At 41.7% G+C, this 25,620-nt stretch overlaps 1 protein-coding gene across 1 annotated transcript in view; it reads right to left on the bottom strand.

Moving 5' to 3' along the window:
• Positions 1–6,960: 6,960 nt before the first annotated feature.
• LOC122933780 overlaps positions 6,961–25,620 on the bottom strand; it is a 43,241-nt gene continuing 24,581 nt past the window's right edge. The window contains exons 3-7 of the mRNA XM_044288794.1: positions 22,048–22,141; positions 21,761–21,879; positions 18,525–18,667; positions 17,314–17,511; positions 6,961–7,159 (exon numbers count right to left, since the gene is read on the bottom strand). Coding sequence (XP_044144729.1) covers positions 7,045–7,159; positions 17,314–17,511; positions 18,525–18,667; positions 21,761–21,879; positions 22,048–22,141 — 669 coding nt within the window. The 3' untranslated portion in view covers positions 6,961–7,044. The remainder of the gene's footprint in view (positions 7,160–17,313; positions 17,512–18,524; positions 18,668–21,760; positions 21,880–22,047; positions 22,142–25,620) is intronic.

The following is a 25,620-nucleotide window of genomic DNA, read 5'->3' as shown; positions in this document are numbered from 1 at the left end:
GTTTTTAGTTTTAGCTATTTTAGGGGGATATCTGTGTGTGCAGGTGACTATTACTGTGCATAATTATTAGGCAACTTAACAAAAAACAAATATATACCCATTTCAATTATTTATTTTTACCAGTGAAACCAATATAACATCTCAACATTCACAAATATACATTTCTGACATTCAAAAACAAAACAAAAACAAATCAGTGACCAATATAGCCACCTTTCTTTGCAAGGACACTGAAAAGCCTGCCATCCATGGATTCTGTCAGTGTTTTGATCTGTTCACCATCAACATTGCGTGCAGCAGCAACCACAGCCTCCCAGACACTGTTCAGAGAGGTGTACTGTTTTCCCTCCTTGTAAATCTCACATTTGATGATGGACCACAGGTTCTCAATGGGGTTCAGATCAGGGGAACAAGGAGGCCATGTCATTAGATTTTCTTCTTTTATACCCTTTCTTGCCAGCCACGCTGTGGCGTACTTGGACGCGTGTGATGAAGCATTGTCCTGCATGAAAATCATGTTTTTCTTGAAGGATGCAGACTTCTTCCTGTACCACTGCTTGAAGAAGGTGTCTTCCAGAAACTGGCAGTAGGACTGGGAGTTGAGCTTGACTCCATCCTCAACCCGAAAAGGCCCCACAAGCTCATCTTTGATGATACCAGCCCAAACCAGTACTCCACCTCCACCTTGCTGGCGTCTGAGTTGGACTGGAGCTCTCTGCCCTTTACCAATCCAGCCACGGGCCCATCCATCTGGCCCATCAAGACTCACTCTTATTTCATCAGTCCATAAAACCTTAGAAAAATCAGTCTTGAGATATTTCTTGGCCCAGTCTTGACGTTTCAGCTTGTGTGTCTTGTTCAGTGGTGGTCGTCTTTCAGCCTTTCTTACCTTGGCCATGTCTCTGAGTATTGCACATCTTGTGCTTTTGGGCACTCCAGTGATGTGGCCAAACTGGTGGCAAGTGGCATCTTGGCAGCTGCACGCTTGACTTTTCTCAGTTCATGGGCAGTTATTTTGCGCCTTGGTTTTTCCACACGCTTCTTGCGACCCTGTTGACTATTTTGAATGAAATGCTTGATTGTTCGATGATCACGCTTCAGAAGCTTTGCAATTTTAAGAGTGCTGCATCCCTCTGCAAGATATCTCACTATTTTTGACTTTTCTGAGCCTGTCAAGTCCTTCTTTTGACCCATTTTGCCAAAGGAAAGGAAGTTGCCTAATAATTATGCACACCTGATATAGGGTGTTGATGTCATTAGACCACACCCCTTCTCATTACAGAGATGCACATCACCTAATATGCTTAATTGGTAGTAGGCTTTCGAGCCTATACAGCTTGGAGTAAGACAACATGCATAAAGAGGATGATGTGGTCAAAATACTCATTTGCCTAATAATTCTGCACTCCCTGTATAACCATGCAATTTTCACAGTGCCTAAAATATGTTAAGACAATATGTCTTTTGGACACAATAGAGAGGAGCTGACCCCATTGACTTCTAAGTGAGAGTTTTCTAGGCATGCCCGTAAAACGGTGCAGAGGTCAGGAGGGAATAGAGAAACTGTGATATCACGTATTGTAAATGGTGGAACATGTGTTATCTATATAGAGGTGCCACTTGTCATTGTAATTTTGCCTCTGGTGATAATAATAGGTACTGTAAAGTTACTTGTCCAAAACAGAAAATCATGACCTTAGGCCTAGTGGCCAGTGCGAAAATTGCAGGATTATATACATTATAGTGACATGGAAAAATGTAAAAAAAAAACTCACCCAAAATAAAAAAAATAAAAAATGTTTTTATATGAAAATGTGATTTAGACAATAAGTCATGTTGTGATAACACGTCCCCTTTAAGGTACTAGAGTAACTATGGGGTGGCTGGGGCCTCCCAGTTCTCCCATGACGGCTAACGTTGGGGGAGATAAGGATCGGCATGCTTAATTTAAACTAATAGCGCTGCCAGCGAGGTCTACATATGCATGCTTGGTCACACTAAGGTTTCATATGTATGGGAGGATTGGGTGAGATAACTTTTGGCTGAATGTTTGCTTGACTAACAGATATTTCATGTGTATGGCAAGCTTTAGTCGCATATGGTTCTGCTCACACAAAATATCCTGAAGCATATGGTACACATTTTGATTAAAAAAGAAAAAAAGAAAAAAAAAACCACCAAGAGATATGCCTTGTCTATGGACATGTTCAGCGTCATCTAAGTTGTGTAGTATGTTTTTTCTCTCTCTGCTGGCTGGCTGGCTTCTCAACAGATTGGTGGGTGGGATATTGGAATTTTCTTTTTTTCTTTCTTATATAGATGTTTTTTGGAATTTGTTAAATGTCTTGTTTGAAATAAAGATAAAAAAAAAATGTATAGTATATGCATGAGTCTAAAAATCTAATCTCTAAATACCTAGCAAATAAGACCAGACCCAATGTGTTGACAGGGAGATATACTTTTGCTAAAATGTACATACTTAGTGTAAAACTCCTGTAAAGGAAAACTGGTTTAGTTGCCCATAGCAACCAATCAGATTCCATCTTTCATATTACAAAGGAAAAATGAAAGGCGGAATTTGATTGGCTGCTATGGGCATCAAAGCCAGTTTTCCTTTACATCAAGTCTAATAAATCTCCAACTCAAATTCCATAAAGGCATGAAAACTTTAGTACCACATTATGAAAGAATTTATGTAGCGAATGTCCCGTACATCATCTCCATACTGTTTCCCCTGCCATCCCTTGCTCAATGACCCTGGGATCGCCTAGGACTTTTTGTGATAGTCTAAGTGACCCCTGTGTACTCATAAGTCAGGATATTTCCTTCAGTACACAGTGATAATACTGAACGAAATGGAGAACTGTTTTATATGTAGTGGCTACAACGTCCCAGGTGTCTTCAGCACTTAAGAATAGGTTTTATCGTGTCCGAGTTCTTCATCTGCAGTGCCCTGTCAGTGTATGCGCTGTTTTCTGTGGCACATACATTAATCACCTCAAGGCTAGATTACAGCAATGTACTCAGTGTTGGGATGCTTTGTAACTCATTTGCAGGCTGAAGTCAATGCTGAATGCAAAAATGAGGCTCGAGCGCTGTAGAGTATTAATCAACAAGAGCCTTCCGGTGCCACCGAGCTGACTGGGCACTGCTAGCTGCTTCATTTACGAATCTATATTGATTTTGTCAGAAATTACATATCCACCCATTTTCGCCCTTCATTCTTTCATGAGACATCAGCTCGGCTTATTCTAGCACACTTTTCTAGGTGAGACTCTTACATGTGTCCTTTAGGCTCCATGCACATGGCCATGTCCATATGTTGATCCGCAAAATATGGATACCTCCCATGTATATTCCGCATTTTTCTCACTCTCATCAATAGAAAGGACTATTCTCCTCCATAATATGGAGAAGCATAGGACTTGTTCTATAATCTGTGGAATGCCAAAATGAATCTGCAAAAAATATGAATATGAGCATCGTCCTATCGTGTGCTTTTCGAAAAAAAAATGTTCACAAAGATGAAAAATACAGCTGTCTACATGAGACCTTATTGATAACGGACCATCATAATTCCCATGACTAGGTACATATGCTGCAAACCCCCGAGTAACAGATGGGAGTAATAGTGGCTCTGGATGCAATAGTTTTTCACAGTGGCAATCCTTACACTGATGCTCCGTAGGGCAGGGGCCCGCTGGCTGGCCATAGACCCTATAGAAAGATGCTAGGAGCATCAGGAACTTATTCACCTGGCTGGCAGAAGAGAGCACTCTCCTGCATTCAACTGTATTTGGTTCTGCTGGGGCAGTATTTTGTATTACTTATATTGGCTCCGTCTTCTGTCAGTTTGGGCCCACCTACAATATTGGGCCACTTTTAGTTTTTTTCCAGGGCCACTTTAAGTTCCTAGTCCGCCACTGCCCTAGGGTCAGGCTAGTGACAGGAGGGCACACTGTGATGTTGGGGCTCCTGGCTGATGGTAGTTGGAGTGCCCTTGGTGTTATGGTTTTGCATGGGTGCAAGGCATGGCGTGTTAGTGCAGTGGCAGGAAAATGGTGCTGGAATCAGCAAGCAGGCCAGAAGTAGTATAATAAACGTCTCTCTTTACATAAGTGCAGGATGGGAGTTGTAGTACATCCAACAATAATCAAACTGAGTTCTAAATAATTCACAGTGCAAATTTTCCTAGATAGCAATGTATGGATATAGGCCAGGATGGGGATTATAGTACTCCTTCATCTCTATCTCTCCAGCTTCTCTATCAAAGTCACTCTTTGCAGAATCTAAGGCTGGCAGCTTGGCAGTATTTCTCTTGCAATGGTCGCTGTAATTTCCAACTGAGGGGTATAGGATTAGGATGCGATGAGCCAGTCCATGTCCAAGTATAAAGGGTGTATTAGCAGGGTCCCCTTCACTGCAGCAAAGTCTTTATCAGCCTTAAGCTACTTTCACACTGGTGTTTTGGTTTCTGTTTGTGAGATCCGTTCAGGGCTCTCACAAGCGGTCCAAAACGGATCAGTTTTACCCTAAGGCATTCTGAATGGAAAGGATCCGCTCAGAATGCATCAGTTTGCTCTGACACCAAAAGGCTGCTTGCAAACTGATCCATTCTGACATACAATGTAAGTCAATGGGGATGGATCCGTTTTCTATGACATAATCTGACACAATAGAAAACGGATCCGTCCTCCATTGACTTTCAGTGGTGTTCAAGACGGATCCGTCTTGGCTATGTTAAAGATAATACAAACGGATCCGTTCTGAACAGATGCAGATGTTTGTATTATCTGAACTGATCCATCTGTGCAGATCCATGATGAATCCGCACCAAACGTGAGTGTGAAAGCAGCCTTAAACAGCAAATAAACTACTGACTGACTCCAATGCTCAGCCACACAGATTCTGGAAGTCCTTGGTTCTTTCCTTTCTCTGTCTCTTTCTGAAGCACTTTCCTCAGGTAACACACTACTAACTAAGTCCCTCCTACAAGAGCATCATTAACCCTGACTGATCCATACAGAAATATGTTGGTACATTACAAGACATTAACATATTAACTAACAGTAAATATCATTATGCAACAAGAACAGTTTACAATACCCTATTCTGGGGTAATGCACATACCTGGTTTAGTAGCATCATATGGACAAATATATCATACTCACCTACAGTCCTATTCTTTTCTGAGGCAATCCCAGCAACCAGACTACAAAGGGGTATGGTTTATGATATTTTGGATTAAAATGGGACTGTCTGTGCGTTTTGGCTGGGACATGGGGCCTAAAATGTCCTGTGATTTTAGATTTAAAGATTAGAAAATATGTTATAGTATATATTTGTTTGCTATAAGGGGTGTCCAAGAAATTAAATTTACTATAGGAAATGTTAAAAAAAATAAATAAAAACATTACACACCAGTTAAGTCGCTCACTGTTCCGGCACTAATGCTCCACTCACCCTGCCAGCCTTTGTTTATTTTCCTGGAGCAATGATGACCACTGCATCCAATCACTGGCCTCAGCGATCTTGTGCCATAATTGCTAGCATCACTGCTGAGGCCAGTGATAGGCTTCAGTAGTCATGTAGCTGTACCAAAGAAACAGACTCTCAGTACCAGGGGAACATACGTAGAAGGCAGATAATTTAATTGGTGAGTAAAGTTCATTTTTTATTTCATAACATTTACTGCAACAAGTTTTAGTTTTTAAAGGGTTTGTCCAATACTTATATACTTATGGCCTATTCTCAAGATGTGCCATCAATATCTGATTTGTGGGAGTTTCATACCCCCACCAATCAGTTGTTCTGCAATTGCTCCCATGCTGGAAGTAGGCACTTGAACTACACAGCTCCATCCTTGTGTGTAGTGGATGATGCTGGTTACACAGCTGTATCATTCTTGTGCCTACTTCCAGCACCAGAGCTACTCCGAGACAGCTGATTAATGAGGGTGTGGGCATCTTAGGCCATACCTCTGTCCCGCTAAGCACCACCTCTTCCCTCAGGCTCCAAGGTCTGATGGCACCGAACCATCTGGCTCTGCTGATACTGTGTATTATACTTTCAGTTTACTTGCTTACCCTACCTGGGTATATTCTGTATGCAAATAAAAGCCAAGATTGGGAATACAAATTATATTGTGTGCCATTGAATTATACAGAGCATGAATTGACTGTGACAAGTCCTACATCAGGCACCATACTACTTAGGCGGAGTGCGGAGTGCAGACAAGGTGGTGTAACATGTGCCAAAACTGCAGATGCACCAAATTTATCATAAAGTGTGACCCACTGAGATAAATTTAGGGCACCTTTAGACTGACCGCGTAAACTATGAACATATTAGACAAGACTTGTAAATCTGCCCCATTCTTTGACATCTCTTACATGGCGTGATAAGACAGAGTATGTTCACATATTGTGGATTTTTTACCCATTTGTCTTATTAACCAGAGTTCTACAGTTACAAGGGGCTGTCCGCGCAGCTGAAGATGCACCCCTGCTACTTGATTGACAGAGCCGGACATCTCAGCTGGCCTTGAGAATCTCGCGCTTGCTCAGATGCTCCGAGTAGCGGTGCAAGCACGGAGGCTGTGCTTCTGAAGCAGCTTCTCCAGTAGTGGAAGCAGAACTTCATTACTTGCTCCACTATTCTGAGCCGCAGCGCAGGTGTGAGATTGACAGGGCCGGCTGAGATGTCCGCACAAGGGTTCTGGTCTGAGTGTAGGTATAGAATGGGCATCTATGATCCTGTGAATTTGGTTCACTCATCTATAATATGTGCGCATAAAGGGGCCAGTAATAGGCTTACGTGAAACTGGCCTATTGCAAATGAGGGAGCAAGGCATTGTGTGCTATTCCAGCTTCCAGACTTTGTTCTGTAAAACACTACAGAACACAGTTAAATATTGTACAGATTTTTTATTATTGTTATAAAAAATACAATCTGCTCAGCACCTTGAGACAATATGCTGCTCATTACCGATCTAATCTGCCTTGCTTGAATAGTTCACATTTCAGGCACCAATACAGAAAATGATTACAAAATTGTACACTTGCTTGTTAAAAAATGACTTTCTTCTGTCACAGACCAATCCTCTGGAAGTTTTGGAATTCCATCTAAAGTTTTCAAGTTTGGCAAAATGGAAAACACTCTGAAATATAAAAAAAACTTATATATCATCATGAAAAATAAATGAGCTGCAAACATGGCTCTAATTACATGTATATAAGTTAATATCTGTTTGCATTTCATGAAATTCTCGGGCTGGCCTTCAGTATGGGTGCAGATGAATCAGCATACTGAAGCAAAGACAATCTTCTGCAAGTCACCAACCTTTAACTAAAAAGGTGACCAGGGTTTATTCGTATGTTATGGTTATGCCAGTTTTTACTAGGGTTTTCCTGAAATCATGGCAAAATACATTTGAAGCTTGTGCTACAAGGTTGATGTTTTTGAATGTCAGTCCCGGTATAAAACAGTTCAGTTGAGTTCACTGGGACATTTTCATTCACAAAGATGACATAAATTAAATAAAGTTCACCATAATCTTGTCTTTCAATAAATTGTCTGATTAAAAAAGCTGATTTTAAAACACTGTATTATGGACTTTTGAGTTAGTAGAGGGGGTTTTGTTTTGTAGCTGTGTTTGTTTTAAGAGTGACATTATGAGCGATATGTTTTGAGGCTAATGGCCACAGCAAAAGTGTACACTTCTCAACTACAAATTATAATAAAAATTTCCAGAGCATCTCCTTCGAGTGGTCAGTGAAACACTGAAAGAACACAAATACCATCCGTGTTGTGTCAGTGTTTTTTTTACAGACCCATAGACATCAATAGGCATGTTTGGTCCGCATCACAGACCAAAGTAGTGTGTGTCTCTCAGTGAAAACCACTAATGAGCGAACAAAAACATTAAAATTAAGGATGAGCAAACTGGTTCTACCAATTAGTGATTTGGTCCAAATTTAGTAAGAAGTTCGGATCCCCCCCAAAAATGATTTTTTTTAAGAGAGAAAGTGAGAGAGAGAGAGTTTTTAAAGTTGCAAGACCTTAGGAGGAACCTCTGGGTGGGTACTACTTCTGTTATGGAGACCGGCTGAAATACATGAATAGGCTAGACAACGCTCCACTTGATTTCTGGGGAAAATATAATGATCATGTCTAACATTCTCTGACATTAGATAGGTTTATGAAAGCTAATTTAAATATGTTTCCCAGAAACCGAGAGGGGCATCGCCTGGCCTACAATATTGCACACATGTACTCGGCATACTAGGGGCTCTCCATAATGAGAAAGAGTACCCCTTAGACAACACATATATATTGTTGAGGAACACACATTTGTATACTAGGCTTCTCTCTCTCTCGTTGAAAACAGCCATGCGACTTAGGGCAGTTTCACACGAGCGAGTCCATTGCGGGAATCACGCTCCATGTGTGTGTGATCCTCCGCTCTGGACTTGCAGGAGTGCACGGCATTATCATGATTTATAATGCTATGTGCCTCTGCTTGACCTTATTTCTACAGAATCATACTGACAGCTTTATGTCACTATGATTCTGTGGAAAAAAGGCCATGCAGAGACACATAGCATTATAAATCATTATAATGCCATGCGCTCCTGCAAGTCCAGAGCGGAGCGCTTATGTGAAACAGCCCTTAGTGGCATTAAAAAAAGGGGTTTGCGGCTAAAAAAGTGGCAATATTTGAGTCAATATGTTTTACCTTTATTTATAAAAAAAATTCACTGTTTTCTAAGTTTTAATCTCTCTGCTTCTAAGATAGATAGCAATGCTTTATAAAATATTCATTAATGATCATTCCGCATTTGTGTACTTTATGTTGGCATCATTTTTTAAATGTAATTTTATTTTTTTAGGATGTTAGAAGGTTTAGAATTTTAGAAGCAATTGTTGAAATTTTTAAGAAAATTTCCAAAGTCAACTTTTTTAAGGACCAGTTCAGTTCTGGTCACTTTGTGGGGCTTACATAATAGAACCAACCCATAAACGACACCCTCAAACTATTTAAAACTGGTTTTAGAAATGTTGTTAACCCTTTAGGTATTCCATAGGAATTAAAGAAAAATAGAGGTGAAATTTCAACATTTCACTTTTTTTGCTGATTTTCCATTTTAATAATTTTTTTCCTGGAACACATCAAGGGTTAACAACAAAACAAACCTCAATATTTATTACCTTGATTCTACAGTTTGCAGAAACACCTCATATGTGGTCATATACCGCAGTTTGGGCACACGACAGCCGGGCACAGAAGGCAGTGCTTTATGGTTTTTGGAGCGCAGATTTTTCTGGAATGGTCTTTTGGCACCATGTTGCATTTGTAGAGACTCTGAGGTATCCCCACAGTAAAACCCCCCAAAAAGTGACCACATTTTGTAAACTACACCACTCAAGAAATGTTTAAGGTTTGTAGCGAGAAACGTCGCTCAACAGGTGTTTCATAGAATTTGTAATACTTGGGCATGAAAATTACAAAAATTACATTTTCTTTTTTTTTTTAATGGTGCTTTAGGCCCAAACTTTCTTTTTCACTAAAGAGAACAGAAGAATATCCCACCCCCCAATTTGCTACCCACTTTCTCCTGAATACAGTAGCACTCCAATTGTGTTCGTAAACTGTTATTTGGGGATATGCCAGGGCTCAGAAGGGAAAGAGCGGCATCTGGATTTTCTAGAATGGAATTTTATGTCATGGTTTTTAAGAGCGATAACTTTTTTTTATTTTTTGTTGAATGAGCTGCGTGAGGGCTTTTTTTGTGCGGGAAAAGCTGTAGTTTTTATTGGCACCATTGTATTGTACATTTGGCTTTCTGATTAGCGTGCAGCTGCCATCTCTGAAAGGACATTCACAAACGTCCGATCAGAGATAAATCCGACCGCCCAGGATGTTTATAGTCAATGGGCGGTTGGGAAGTGGTTAAAGCATTACAAATACTGAACTTGGGTCCACCAAAAATGCTAACCATTCTAGCAAATGCCCCCAGAAATATGCTCCTGAAGATCACAAAGGTATTGACTATAAAAGCACAAAGCATTAAAAACTCTGCAACACTATTAAAAACATGCTGTACAGTAGTTCATAACAGCTGCAATAAGGTGGACAGTGCGGGAAGGTGTGTATATCCCACTCGGATACCTCAGCTGGGTGGGATAGCTAAAATCCGGGATGCAATAGTCTCAGAAGCATGTAGGTGGCTGAGACAAGGTTGTTTCTGGTATATTCTGGGCTGAATTTTTGTTGGATTGGCAGATAGGACTGCCAATCCACACCCTTCCAGGATGGGTGTTACCATGGTCCAGAGACCATTGGAGGTGAGGTCTGCGATGATCAGACTGGGATAAAGCACCTCCCAGGGTGTCACTTAGGGGAGGGTGTTATCCAGAAACAGAGGCCTGCTGAGGCTCTGTGTGTGTGTGGTCTCAGCCGGGCTAGGCTGATTGACCATGAGGCTAAGTGACAGCCTGGAATTTGGGGGACACAGTGACAAGGCCAGAGTCAGGAGGACTGCTGGACCACAATCCCCCAAAGGGACTCATATTTGCTGCAGCCTGGAGGCTGCTGGACTATTGGGCTGAGAAAGCCGCACCTGAGACAGTGTGTGAACAGTGATGTAAAGGTGAGTCAGAGAGACACGTCATATGTTTTAGTTAGAGCCTAGACAGGCAAGTGTTTATTATTTTGTGTGGATGTCACACGTGATGAGTTGAAGCTGCGACTTCATAACCTGATTTTTCTGAAGTGTCCGGAATAAAGCACGAGTTTGGACATTCTACCCTTGTCTGGTGAAGTAATCTGTAATGGCGACAACTTAATAGTAAACTGTCCCTTACAATTGGTGGATGATGCTGGCACCAGCAAGTGTGCACCATGCTGAAGACTTCGGAATTGCTGGGCAGTGCTAAAAAAAAAAAAAATTGGTTGCTAGGGGCAACAACATGACAGAAAAGAGCAGGTGCTGCTGATTACTGATGTGTTGGAGTTAAAGGGCCGAGAGCCTGTTTTTCCGGTGGAGCAGGTGCTGCTCGTGTTATTCTGGACTATTTTTGCTATGTTGCAAAGAAAAAAATTGGCGGCAATTTAAAGGTCCAGAAGCCCAGAAAAATAAAAATAAAAGATTGACCTGTTGAAAGCATTTTTTGGGGGTGCTAGTTGTTAGAGGACTGTATGTTGCTATGGGGTGGAAGGAGGATTTCACTAAGCAGCTGATGCGGGCCAATCTGAAGGCTAGCCAAAGGCAAGTGATGTGGCAACTGGAGCAGAAGGAGCTCATGGGCGGGTTCGACAGACAAAGATGTCCTAACCCAAGGCGTTTCCCATGGTAACAGCTGTGCTGAGGAACTAGGCAAAGACTGGCAGCTGTGGAGCAGAAAAAAATGCTACAAATTCTGCGGCTGGAGAATCAGAGAAAAAGGTAATGTGTGTTCCCTTTGTTAAAGGCAACCAACGGGAGCCAAGTGAGATGGAGAGAGGTTTTGCTCTCAGGAGTTCATACCGATTTATATACTTTAGCCTAATGTCTAATACAAGAATATGAAAAATGGACCTGGATCGGTGGATGTGCGTTCCACGGGTGGAACGCACTTCCGGGTCACATGATCGAGAGGAAGCAGTCCACTACATGGTGCGCCCTCTCTTGTGTGCTTGCCTATAAAATGCTGCTTATTATCTGTTTTATTGTTATGGCAATATGCTCCTGAGGAAAGTTTTTTATACACCCCGAAATGCGTCAAGATTACCCAATAAAGGATGTTTTGTGCAATGTCTGGAGTCCACCGAGTCATCTATTTAGAGGACGACCAGGGGATTTAACACTCTACAGGCGATCTTTGCAAGGGGGAGGCCTGGCGTCAAGTGTCCTTAGTTTATCTTGCGCCCCTCCCCCTGGCGAAGTGAGTAAAAATATACGACTGTACAACTTTATTTAGTTTATGTTATTTTATTTACAGCCCTAAAATGTTTAAATGATATTTATGCCTTAATTACACTGGGCTACACAACATATGGCCCCTCTTTTAAATAAGTTTAGGAGGGCCCTATAAGTCGTGATTTGATATATAGATCAAACATTCCTCACATTTCCTTTCACCACTTGGCGTTCCACTGGTCTTTTCTTTTCTTGCTAGTCAGGCCATTTGAACTTTGGTTCTATTTGGTGTGAGCAGCCTCACAACTTTGCTTCTTCCTACGGTTTAAACTTTGGAATCCCTTGGCGCCCCTTTTCCCTCTTCATCCCTTCCCTCTAAAACCCCCCCTTCTCTTTTTCCACCCATTCCTAGTCCTCCCTCCTTCCAATCTCCACTCTTTTACCCCATCTCCATCTCTTCTTCCCATTCTCCCACTCTCCTTGTCCCATCACCCAACCAATTCCCCCATTTACGCTCCCCTTTTTTACAAACCGGATTCCCAAAAAGTTGGGACACTATACAAATCGTGAATAAAAACGGAATGCAATGATGTGGAGGTGCCAACTTCTAATATTTTATTCAGAATAGAACATAAATCACGGAACAAAAGTTTAAACTGAGAAAATGTACAATTTTAAGGGAAAAATATGTTGAGTCAGAATTTCATGGTGTCAACAAATCCCCAAAAAGTTGGGACAAGTCCATTTTCACCACTGTGTGGCATCTCCCCTTCTTCAACAACAGACGTCTGGGGACCGAGGAGACCAGTTTCTCAAGTTTAGAAATAGGAATGCTCTCCCATTCTTGTCTAATACAGGCCTCTAACTGTTCAATCGTCTTGGGCCTTCTTTGTTGCACCTTCCTCTTTATGATGCGCCAAATATTATCTATAGGTGAAAGATCTGGACTGCAGACTGGCCATTTCAGTACCCGGATCCTTCTCCTACGCAGCCATGATGTTGTGATTGATGCAGAATGTGGTCTGGCATTATCTTGTTGAAAAATGCAGGGTCTTCCCTGAAAGAGATGACGCTTGGATGGGAGCATATGTTGTTCTAGAACCTGAATATATTTTTCTGCATTGATGGTGCCTTTCCAGACATGCAAGCTGCCCATGCCACATGCACTCATGCAACCCCATACCATCAGAGATGCAGGCTTCTGAACTGAGCGTTGATAACAACTTGGGTTGTCCTTGTCCTCTTTGGTCCGGATGACATGGCGTCCCAGATTTCCAAAAAGAACTTCGAATCGTGACTCGTCTGACCAAAGAACAGTCTTCCATTTTGCCACACTCCATTTTAAATGATCCCTGGCCCAGTGAAAACGCCTGAGCTTGTGGATCTTGCTTAGAAATGGCTTCTTCTTTGCACTGTAGAGTTTCAGCTGGCAACGGCGGATGGCACGGTGGATTGTGTTCACTGACAATGGTTTCTGGAAGTATTCCTGAGCCCATTCTGTGATTTCCTTTACAGTAGCATTCCTGTTTGTGGTGCAGTGTCGTTTAAGGGCCCGGAGATCACAGGCATCCAGTATGGTTTTACGTCCTTGACCCTTACGCACAGAGATTGTTCCAGATTCTCTGAATCTTCGGATGATGTTATGCACAGTTGATGATGATAGATGCAAAGTCTTTGCAATTTTTTGCTAGGTAACACCTTTCTGATATTGCTCCACTATCTTTCTGCGCAACATTGTGGAAATTGGTGATCCTCTACCCATCTTGGCTTCTGAGAGACACTGCCACTCTGAGAAGCTCTTTTTATACCCAATCATGTTGCCAATTGACCTAATTAGTGTTAATTGGTCTTCCAGCTCTTCGTTATGCTCAAATTTACTTTTTCCAGCCTCTTATTGCTACTTGTCCCAACTTTTTGGGGATTTGTTGACACCGTGAAAATTTGAATCAACGTATTTTTCCTTTAAAATGATACATTTACTAGGATTAAACATTTGATCTGTCATCTATGTTCTATTACAAATAAAATATTGACATTTGCCATCTCCACATCATTGCATTCAGTTTTTATTCACAATTTGCTTAGTGTCCCAACTTTTCTGGAATCCGGTTTGTCATTTTTTTCCATTGTTTTGGCAGCTGAGGAGCAGAAAAAATGCTACAAATCGTGCAGCTTGAAAATCGAAGAACAAGGTGATGTGTGCCATTTCTAAGGGCAACCAATGGGAGCCAAGTGAGATGGAGAGAGGTTTTGCTCTCAGAAGTTCAAATGTTCCCTGCAAGTGTATACTGAATCCTAGAGAGGATGTCCGGAGGTGCCATAAGGCTGTTGCTGGGAGCAACCAACCATGACAGCATGCATCTGTCCCGCAACAGAGAGAGAGCTGCGGGGATGCTGTAAAGTCGTAAAATGTGCACCTGATTGTCCAATAGTCAGGAGTCATGTGACCAGGAATCAGAGGTAGGGGGTTCCTAATATCCAGGAGAAGGATGATCACCTCCCACAACGTCAATGAGTAAGACTATTCCTATTGTTGCTTGTATAGCAGATTAAGTGATGGTGAGCCGGCAGCAGTTGCTACCTGCTGGGCCGGGAGGTGTTGAGACACCGGGACTAGAGATTGCGCCGAAAATGTGCAACATTGTGGTGAATGGCAGTTCAGTCCAGGCGTTGTTGGACACAAGGTGCCAGATGAGCCTGGTACACGCCTGTTTGATAGCTGGGGACTATGTGTGGGACAACCATGTGGATAGTAAGGACTATCCGGTGGCTCTCACTGAGTGTGAGACTCCAATGGGAACTGGAACTTAGAAGCTTGGGGTGGCTCATGCATGATGTAGTTTTGGGCCGTGATTTCCCCTTGTTTTGGAAGTTGTGGGGTAATGGAGACACTTCTGCAGCCAGTGACAAAACTCCTGCAGAACTTGTACCTATCCCTTTAAGTGAAGTGACCATTGGAAACAATGGTGCCGGTAAGGTGCAAAGTGAATATGCCAAGTTATCTGAAATGCATAATGACAATGTGGATTTATGGGAAATGTGTGATGATGATGATGACAACCCTTATCCTTTTCAGGCTGTGATTGGGGAAGAAGCTCCCCCTGCTGGTAAAAATGTAAATGATGTAGAAATGCTGATAAATGTTGAGGGCACACAGCTGTGATAAGTGTGCAGGAAAGTGGGGCAGTGCTAGCGTATGTACCACACATACCAGAGGAGAGTTTGCAGTCTCTCCAGTGTTCTATGTTTAATAAGGAAATGCCCCAGGTGGGGATTAGCTCATTGGTGCCCCTAGAGGTCAGGATTAATAATAACATGAGCGATAAATGTGACGTATGTGCTGTAACCGATAGCAACTCAGAGAGTGAAGCTACCATGTCAAGGTCCTGCGAAACTAAGGTGGTTACTAGAGAGTTAAGTGGGGAGATGTCAGCCTAGTGTCTGAGACCCATGCCCAGGCAGTGATAGATGACCTGACAGGTCAGTACAGCTTCAACCAGGTGGATTATTTCTCTCTTTCCACACGGTACCTAGATACGATAGAGAAGGGACTAGCTGTCTTAACAGAGCAACTGAAGAAGGCTTCAGAGAGGTCAAAGGAGGAGACCCAGAAAGAGATGAGTGAACTAAATGGTCTACTGCCTGATGTCCAGGAGAAGAGTAAAGACTCCAGAAATACACCAAGGACTACAGTAGACATCGACAAAAGGCTTGAAGAGTCCCTTAGTGGAACTCCCACAGGGTTGCCAAGAGAAAATGTGGGTACTCCTGTGTCTGCCAATGTTCAGGAGAAGGAGACCAAGGCCCTCTCTCTGGCTAGGGCCCTTGAAGAAGCGCTGGAGGTTCGAGATGAATTGGAGAGGTTGAACAAGCAACTTAGAATAGAGATGGAGGATCTCATGAGCTCAAAGGATCACGTTGATTAGAACGTCCATGAGTTGGAGAAGTCTAAGTGTACTCTCAAGCATCAGGTGAAAGAAATGAGGATTCAGCTTGAAGAGTTAGAGGCAAGAGATTTTCGGGATGACATGTTTGCTCAATCAAAGGAAAATTAGAAACCTGATGGGCAGAGTCCTCTGAAAGATGCCAAGAAGTCCAAGCCAGAGCCTATTAAGAATGAGTCTAGAGATATTGCCGCTACGGTGCCGGGCGAGGCAGAAAAGAGCCCAAAGAAGTGGAAAAAGCCACTAAAAGAAGCAGATGACTCTAAAACTGCCATTAAATCTGAGGAAACCACTGCTGAAGAGAAAGAAAAGAGTGAGCACAAGATCCTCAAGAATCAGAATGAGGAAATGAAGAAGCAACTGTCTGACTTACAGGTGGAGCACAGCAATCTAAAGCTAGAATACCGCAAGAGCGTAGAGCTGCGCAATCAGCAGCTGACCCAACTGCAGAGGCAAAGAGAAAGCAAAGTAGAGAAACAAAGAAAGCAAGATCAAAGAGGGTGAAAGCGCATCATTGTCGCTCATAAAAGAGTAGAAACAGAGTATCTAGCCATTAGATGGGCACCGGAGTCTCCTAGGCGCTATTTGTTAGGCAGAACATCAGTTTTGGTGATAAACCAAGCTCTGCTGACTCCGAATCCGGGTTTTACAAGTGTTCGCCCCGACAGGTGTGAACAGACGAAGGGGATATGTGATAAGGTGGACAGTGCGGGAAGGTGTGTATATCCCACACAGATACCTCAGCTGGGTGGGATAGCTAAAATCCGGGATGTAATAGTCTCAGCAGCATGTAGGTTGCTGGGACAAGTTTGTTTCTGGTATATTCTGGGCTGGATTTTAGTTGGATTGGCAGATAGGACTGGAAGTGGGATCTGCCAAAAAAACCACCCTTCCAGGACGGGTGTTCCCTTGATCCAGAGAGGATTGCTGGTGAGGTCTGTGATAATTAGACTGGGATAAAGCACCTTCCAGGGTGTCACTTAGGGGAGGGTGTTATCTGGAAACAGAGGCCTGTTGAGGCTCTGTGTGGTCTCAGCCGGGCTAGGCTGAGGGACCATGAGGCTAAGTGACAGCCTGGAATTTGGGGGATGCAGTGATGCCTGCGGCACAAGGGTCACAAGACCAGAGTCTGGAGGACTGCTGGACCACAATCCCCCAAAGGGACTTGTATTTGCTACAGCCTGGAGGCTGCTGGACTATTGGGCTGAGAAAGCCGCACCTGTGATGTATAGGTGAGTCAGAGAGAGACGTCATATGTTTTAGTTAGAGCCTAGATGGGCAAGTGTTTATTATTTTGTGTGGATGTCACACGTTCTGAGTTGAAGCTGCGACTTCATAACCTGTTTTTGCTGAAGTGTCTGAAATAAAGCACGAGTTTGGACATTCTACCCTTGTCTGGTAAAGTAATCTGTGATGGCGACCCCCTAAGAGTAAACAATCTCTTAAATAGCATAATAGTTATTACTCACCGTAACCTGTAGTCTTCCAAAAACTCACATGGATTTGTCTTCAGAACAAGTGACTCTAGTGGAGAATGCTTCAACTCTGCAAGCCCACTCAAAGATTCAATGTTATTCTCTGCAAGTGATAAGTGCTGGATTGCAGGAAGCTTTGGCAGCTGCTTAAAGGACCTAAAGTGATTTTTGCTTAAGTTTAACTCTTTGCACCTGTAACAATCAAAATCAGTCTATTATTTTCAATCAGTCAGTTTTAAATCATTAGATACTTCTAAACAAACAAAATTGAAAACTGTAGAAAGATGTCACATCCTTAATAAGGTTTTCTGCGTTCAGAATACTGATGGTCTGTCCTTAGGATAGGCCATAAATATCAGATAGGTATTTGCCAGAATTCTGATGCAAACTTGCATCAGTGTGTCTCAAAAAGACCTGGCATACTGTAGTTGAAAAGAAGCTCTTAGTCCAACGTCAGCGGCCTCTGACTTCTACTGTCATATCCACACTTGTCACAAGATATATCTTTAGATAACAGTCGACTGTTGCAGTGACTAGAAGACTAAAATAATGATGTATAACACAACTGTAGTATAACAGTGGCTCTCCCACTGGATACCCCAGTAACCAAGGATTAATTTACTTGGAGGTTCCTTCATCTACTATTTCTTTGAAGGAATCTCTATCAAACCTGTTCGAACATTCATCAGTACTCTTAAAGTTACCCTTTTTTTTTTATTCCCCCCGGCCAGTGGAACATGTGCTGAAATTTTTACTTATATGCCCCCCACTGCTGTGTTCCAACTTTGTGGCTCCTGGGCTTTCTTCACTGGACTTCCAGTCTCTGTCTCTCAACCCCAACATGAAATTTGTAACTCTGTTGTCATAATAGATATGTAGAGAGGTTAATCCAATATTGGTAGTAGTTCGATAATATATTAGCGTATATGTATTTTGTTATTGTTCAGTAAACAATTTCTTTTATAATTTATTTGTGACTCTGAGAATTTTATCCAGATTTGGGTGTGCATACTATATTCAATTTTTTCTATTGCATTCTTTAAACTGAGACAAGTCTATTAGTAGTGCACCCTTATTCCATATCAGCAGCAAACGGTGTGCCACTGACTCTTTTTTCCTAAAAAAAAAAGCAACAAAAACTGGACAACCTCAGTAAAGCCTTTTTTTTGCCTTCAAGAGACCCTTAGCAAAAACGAGTTATCTACCTTGGCAATCGAATGGCACTCAAGTCTTTTAATGAGTTGTCGACCAACCAAAGTCTTTCTACTCTTATCAGACGGCGAAGAATACGCAGAAAGTTGTTTTCTTGGTAAGGATCCCCAAGATCTTGATAAGACAGATTTATATTCTGCAAATGAACAATCATAAGTCAATCACAGGGTTCAGGTGACCTTCCTCACCCCATTCTTGATGTTCAGTGTTCAGTCTTACCCATTCCTCATGTTTTGCAATTTGCCCTCCTTATGAGGAATTTATACACTCCCCATAAATAACAATGTAGGGGAAAAAACTATGCCCAGAGAAATTGAAATTTTATTATACTATGAAAAACTGCAATATATAATTTTCACGGAAATATATTATTTCTTGTGGATTTCTGACATTTATCATACTCACTAACAGGCTGCTAAAAGTTCCACTTCAGCTGCTCTCAGAGAAAATTGGATTTCTTTATAACAATCAGGGATTACGTAACAAGTCATTTGCACATAGTCAGTCATGGTTTACAGTTTGTTATGTATGAATCCATTGTAAGCAGGCAACACTGAAGCTGGAGTCTTCACCGCTCCCTGGGGCAGGCTACAACACCTTGCCAATTCTGTATGCACCAGTGAAGGAAACCAGCCACTGAGACATGTCATACTGGTTTTATTGTCTCTAATGGTTTCAAGCTTTCAGAGACACCAGACAACTCTTTGTAATATTAAGATATATATATATATATATATATATATATATATAAATTTTCAAGGAATGTTACACTGTGTTCAGACCAGCCAAGGCCAATTTATGTCTTCGTGGAGTGCAAAAACATGATAAAATATCACTTCAAATGCATTGTGAACATGTTTAACAGACTGAAAACTTGTAAAGTCTGGCTGCCCGAAAACAGGACTACAGTTCTTATGCATATACTGACCCTGTTATTTCCTTCTAGCAAAGTTTCCCTTTAATCTTTTCACCTTATGCAATTCTAGGACCTACCTGATACAATATGAAAAGCCTAAATACAGGAGCCCTTCTTAACAGTATGACACAATTAGGCAATGAAAAAAACATTTTGCTTTACAGTTGAAAAAACATTTGCAAAATATATTACTACGTTTATGTATCTGTGCTGAGACATTTTAACTAGTCATTAAATAGGATGGTCCATAAACAACATTTATATAATATCCACAGTATAGGTAGTGATTGCTGAGGATCTAACTGCTGGGACCCCCCACCATTAAAGAGAACATGGGTCCCCTGTGTAAATAGCATAGTAGGGTGCATGTAAAACTGCTGCTCTATTCATATCTATGTCACTGCCGGAGATCAGTTCTTGGCAGTCCCAAAGATAATGAATAGAGCACCCCTGTGCTGTACTGCTCAACGGACTTGGGACCCCCGTTTTTGTCATTAATGGAGGTCACAGCAGTCCGTCCCCCAGTGATCATATATTTATCCACTGCCCTGTGGGTAGGTGATAGATGCTATTCATGTGCCAATCCCTTAAAGGGAACCTGGCATCAACTTTATGCTGTCCATACTAACGGCAGAATAAAGTAGAGACAGGTGAGTTGATTTCAGCGGTCTGTCATTTATAAGTTAAAAGTAAGTGGTTGCCGAGAACCCACATCACAATCATTGCAGACTGGGCCTGGAAAAGAGTCCCGACCACCTGAGAAGAGTCCTGGTTATTCATGGATCCCTGCCCTCCTGCCCACCTGCTGATGACTGACAGTCTACTACCTTGTTTTCTCCCTTTCTCTCTAGGAGAGAACTGCCAGTCATCAGCAGATGGGTGAGAGCAGGAGATTATGGATAACCAGGACTCTCCTCAGGTAGATGTGACTGTTTTCAAGGCCTGGGCTGCAATGATTATGATGCTGGTTCTCGGCAACCACTTACTTTTAGCTCATGAGTGGCACACCGCTGACATCAGCATTTCTGTCACTATTTTATGCTGCCCCCAGTAAGGTTAAAAAGGACTTTTCTTACTTCTTCCAAGGACATGCAAATGATCCTATAGGCTCCGCTTTCTCAGTAACTTCTGCACTTTCTTCACTTTGATTGACAGGACCAGACGTGTTGATGTTTACACTGCCTGGCCCTATCAAAGTGGAGATGGTTCAGGAGTTGCAGAGAGAGCAGAGCCTCTAGGTGTAATAACAAGCCCCCCCATTGCCCCTAGAGGCTCATTTGCATATATTAAAACATCCTTTTTCTCAGCAATGCGGGCACATAAATATGGGTGGGAGGAGAAAGCTTCTAACAGACAACTCTGACAGCAGAATATCTCCCCAAGAACAAAAGAATCAGGCAGTTGAAATACAACTGCTCAATCCTCTACCCTGACATCTGTTGTTGCGCAAGAGTTGGCTGATATATATTTCTGATGTGTAAGGACGGCTATACATATAAAATACCTGTCAACTGAATGATTGTTTGGCCAACAGCTATCTCTCCTGAAAACTCCACACACATGCATGCTTGGCTTGGATGTACCAGAATTCTGAACATGGAAAGGAGTGAGAGATCCACTACCAGACACCTCTGGTGCCAGCCTATCTTCTCCTTAACAAAATTATTAAGCATGTTGAAATCCAACAGCCCAATCCTTATCTTCCCTGATATCTGAATTCAAGGGACTTTCGAAAGGCCTCCTTTCAAATCACTTGATCGGCCAGTCCCAAAGACCACTGATATAGTACTGAAAAAATAAGAGATGACAAAATAATTAACCACGATTGTGCTTAATCATCATTTATAGCTTTCAATTCATGAGTCATTTCTGAGACCATACAGTATATAGTTAGTATTAGTTTATGGGATTTCAGCAGACTTATGGACCAGCATTGGGGCAGCAGATACATTCTGGTATTTATAGGAATCTTTTATTTATGCACTTATATAGCGCTACTATATTCCGCAGCACTTTACAGACATTGGCATCACACAGTCCCCAATGGGGCTCACAATCTAAGTTCCCTGTCAGTATGTCTTTGGAGTGTGGGAGGAAACCGGAGTACCGAGAGGAAACCCACGCAAATACGGGGAGAACATAGAAACTCCATGTAGATGTTATCCTTGGTCGGATTTGAACCCAGGACCCCAGCGCTGCAAGGCACCAGAGCTAACCAGTGAACCACTGTGCTGGTATCACTACAGCAGCATTTAGAACAGTAGATATAGTATATATACCTCCACTAAACAAGAGTAGCGTACTCAGACTTACCAGACAATTCTCCCAGTTTTCTTGCAGTCTCTGTCTCCATATCTCTTTATCGTTTGTGTGTGTCCCTTCTTGGAACAGATGAGCCTCTCCTCTTGTTACAAGTTCGTCCTCGGTCGGCCCTATGTTCATATAAAATGTATGCACGTGTTAAAAGAATAATCAGCTAGAACGTAGACATCGGCTAATAATAATAAGAGGGAGACATTACATGGTTTGGGTTGAGTGGGTATACATTTTAGTAAGACTTTAGCAAATGCCTTTTGCAGATAAGAGGTTTCTTACTTTACCTTCTCTCACTCTAGGACAACGAATTTGAGTCCCCTGCACATCATGTTCTTTCAACTTGTGCCAAGTTAGATATTTGAACGCATCACATGGAAGCTTTAAATGCAGAGAAGAAAGAGAGCTAATTATGTTTTGAAGTGTTTTCATGTGCATTCACGGAACATTTGAAAATGATTAAACCACGGAAAGCAACACCTTGAAATCACCAAAGTCACACAAGGACAATTGAGATTAAATATGCAAGTAAAAGTTATCTCTGGTTTGATATAAGGAGCATTGAAATTGATGCATTCAGGATGTCCACACTTATGGCATTTGACATGAAAACAAATGTAATCAACAATCATACCTTACAGGAGGTTTAAGATTTTCAAACGCTCACAACCAACTGCTTACCAAGTTAACTATACTTCATTCCATCATATCCATATTACAATATACACACTGATTACATGCATGCAGCACAACTCTCACCTATTCACTTTTCAGAGATGTGAGGTGACAAATAACATGACCATTAACAAAAAACTTGAGGAAAACACAAGGCAGTGTCAACATTAACTATCAGAAACTCTTGCCTCTATATCTTATCCCTTCCATACCAGACAGTTCTTCAGTTATATAAATGGTAAATCTAAAAGCGTTGGCCCTTTATGGAGTGATGAGGGAGGAGTTATAGACAGTGATGAGGGGAAAGTGAATTTTACATACTGTTTCACCACAGTGTTTACTGAGGAAAAAGAAATGTCAGATGAAATGCAGATTGTCAAAGTAAGCTCCCCAATAAATGTGGTCTGTCTGACCCAGAAACAAGTGCAGCATCTTAAAAAAAGATTAAAATAAATACAGTTCCAAAAAAAAGTATGTGAACCCTTTGGAATGATATGGATTTCTGCACAAATTGGTCATAAAATGTGATCTGATCTTCATCTAAGTCACAACAATAGACAATCACAGTCTGTTTAAACTAATAACACGCAAAGAATTAAATGTTACCATGTTTTTATTGAACACACCATGTAAACATTCACAGTGCAGGTAGAAAAAGTATCTGAACCCCTAGACTAATGACATCTCCAAGAGCTAATTGGAGTGAGGTGTCAGCCAACTGGAGTCCAATCAATGAGATGAGATTAGAGGCATTTGTTACAGCTGCCCTGCCCTATAAAAAACACACACCACTTCTGGGTTTGCTTTTCACAAGAAGCATTGCCTGATGTGAATGATGCCTTGCACAAAAGAACTCTCAGAAGACCTACGATTAAGAATTGTTGACTTGCATAAATCTGGAAAGGATTATAAAAGTATCTCCAAAAGCCTTGCTGTTCATCAGTCCACGGTAAGACAAATTGTCTATAAATGGGGAAAGTTCAGCACTGCTGCTACTCTCTCTAGGAGTGGCCGTCCTGTAAAGATGATTGCAAGTGCACAGCGCAGACTGCTCAATGAGGTGAAGAAGAATCCTAGAGTGTCAGCTAAAGAATTACAAAAGTCTCTGGCATATGCTAACATTCCTGTTAGCGAATCTACGATACGTAAAACACTAAACAAGAATGGATTTCATGGGAGGATACCACAGAGGAAGCCACTGCTGTCCCAAAAAAAAAACATTGCTGCACATTTACAGTTTGCACAAGAGCACCTGGATGTTCCACAGCAGTACTGGCAAAATATTCTGTGGACAGATGAAACCAAAGTTGAGTTTTTTGGAAGAAACGCACAACACTATGTGTGGAGAAAAAGAGGCACAGCACACCAACATCAAAACCTCATCCCAACTGTGAAGTATGGTGGTGGGGGCATCGTGGTTTGGGGCTGCTTTGCTGCATCAGGGCCTGGATGGATTGCTATCATCGAAGGAAAAATTAATTCCCAAGTTTATCAAGACATTTTGCAGGAGAAGGCTTAAGGCCATCTGTCCACCAGCTGAAGCTCAACAGAAGATGGGTGTTGCCACAGGACAACGACCCAAAGCATAGAAGCAAATCAACAACAGAATGGCTTAAACAGAAGAAAATACACCTTCTGGAGTGGCCCAGTCAGAGTCCTGACCTCAACCCGATTGAGATGCTGTGGTATGACCTCAAGAAAGCGATTCACACCAGACATCCCAAGAATATTGCTGAACTGAAACAGTTCTGTAAAGAGGAATGGTCAAGAATTACTCCTGACCGTCGTGCACGCCTGATCTGCAACTACAGGAAACGTTTGTTTGAAGTTATTGCTGTCAAAGGAGGTTCAACCAGTTATGAAATCCAAGGGTTCACATACTTTTTCCACCTGCACTGTGAATGGTTATATGGTGTGTTCAATAAAAACATGATAACACGTAATTCTTTGTGTGTTATTAGTTTAACCACTTCAGCCCCGCTAGGTGAAACCCCCTTCATGACCAGGCCACTTTTTACACTTCGGCACTACACTCCTTTCACCGTTTATCGCTCGGTCATGCAACTTACCACCCAAATGAATTTTACCTCCTTTTCTTCTCACTAATGGAGCTTTCATTTGGTGGTATTTTATTGCTGCTGACATTTTTACTTTTTTTGTTATTAATCAAAATGTAACGATTTTTTTGCAAAAAAATGACATTTTTCACTTTCAGCTGTGAAATTTTGCAAAAAAAACGACATCCATATATAAATTTTTCGCTAAATTTATAGTTCTACATGTCTTTGATAAAAAAAAAAATGCTTGGGCAAAAAAAAAAATGGTTTGGGTAAAAGTTATAGCATTTACAAACTATGGTACAAAAATGTGAATTTCCGCTTTTTGAAACGGCTCTGATTTTCTGAGCACCTGTCATGTTTCCTGAGGTTCTACAATGCCCAAACAGTAGAAAAACCCCACAAATGACCCCATTTCGGAAAGTAGACACCCTAAGGTATTCGCTGATGGGCATAGTGAGTTCATAGAACTTTTTATTTTTTGTCACAAGTTAGCGGAAAATGATGATGATTTTTTATATTTTTTTTTTTCTTACAAAGTCTCATATTCCACTAACTTGCGACAAAAAATAAAAAATTCTAGGAACTCACCATGCCCCTCACAGAATACCTTGGGGTGTCTTCTTTCCAAAATGGGGTCACTTGTGGGGTAGTTATACTGCCCTGGCAATTTAGGGGCCCAAATGTGTGAGAAGAACTTTGCAATCAAAATGTGTAAGAAATGACCGGTGAAATCCGAAAGGTGCACTTTGGAATATGTGCCCCTTTGCCCACCTTGGCTGCAAAAAAGTGTGACACATCTGGTATCGCCGTACTCAGGAGAAGTTGGGGAATGTGTTTTGGGGTGTCATTTTACATATACCCATGCTGGGTGAGAGAAATATCTTGGCAAATGACAACTTTTCCCATTTTTTTATACAAAGTTGGCATTTGACCAAGATATTTTTCTCACCCAGCATGGGTATATGTAAAATGACACCGCAAAACACATTCCCCAACTTCTCCTGAGTACGGCGATACCAGATGTGTGACACTTTTTTGCAGCCTAGATGCGCAAAGGAGCCCAAATTCCTTTTAGGAGGGCATTTTTAGACATTTGGATCCCAGACTTCTTCTCACACTTTCGGG

Source organism: Bufo gargarizans, chromosome 4 (genome assembly GCF_014858855.1).
Source record: "Bufo gargarizans isolate SCDJY-AF-19 chromosome 4, ASM1485885v1, whole genome shotgun sequence".
Taxonomy (NCBI): Eukaryota; Metazoa; Chordata; class Amphibia; order Anura; family Bufonidae; genus Bufo; species Bufo gargarizans.
The sequence above is the reverse complement of the archived record's forward strand: the minus strand, read 5'-3'. Positions and strand labels throughout refer to the sequence as shown.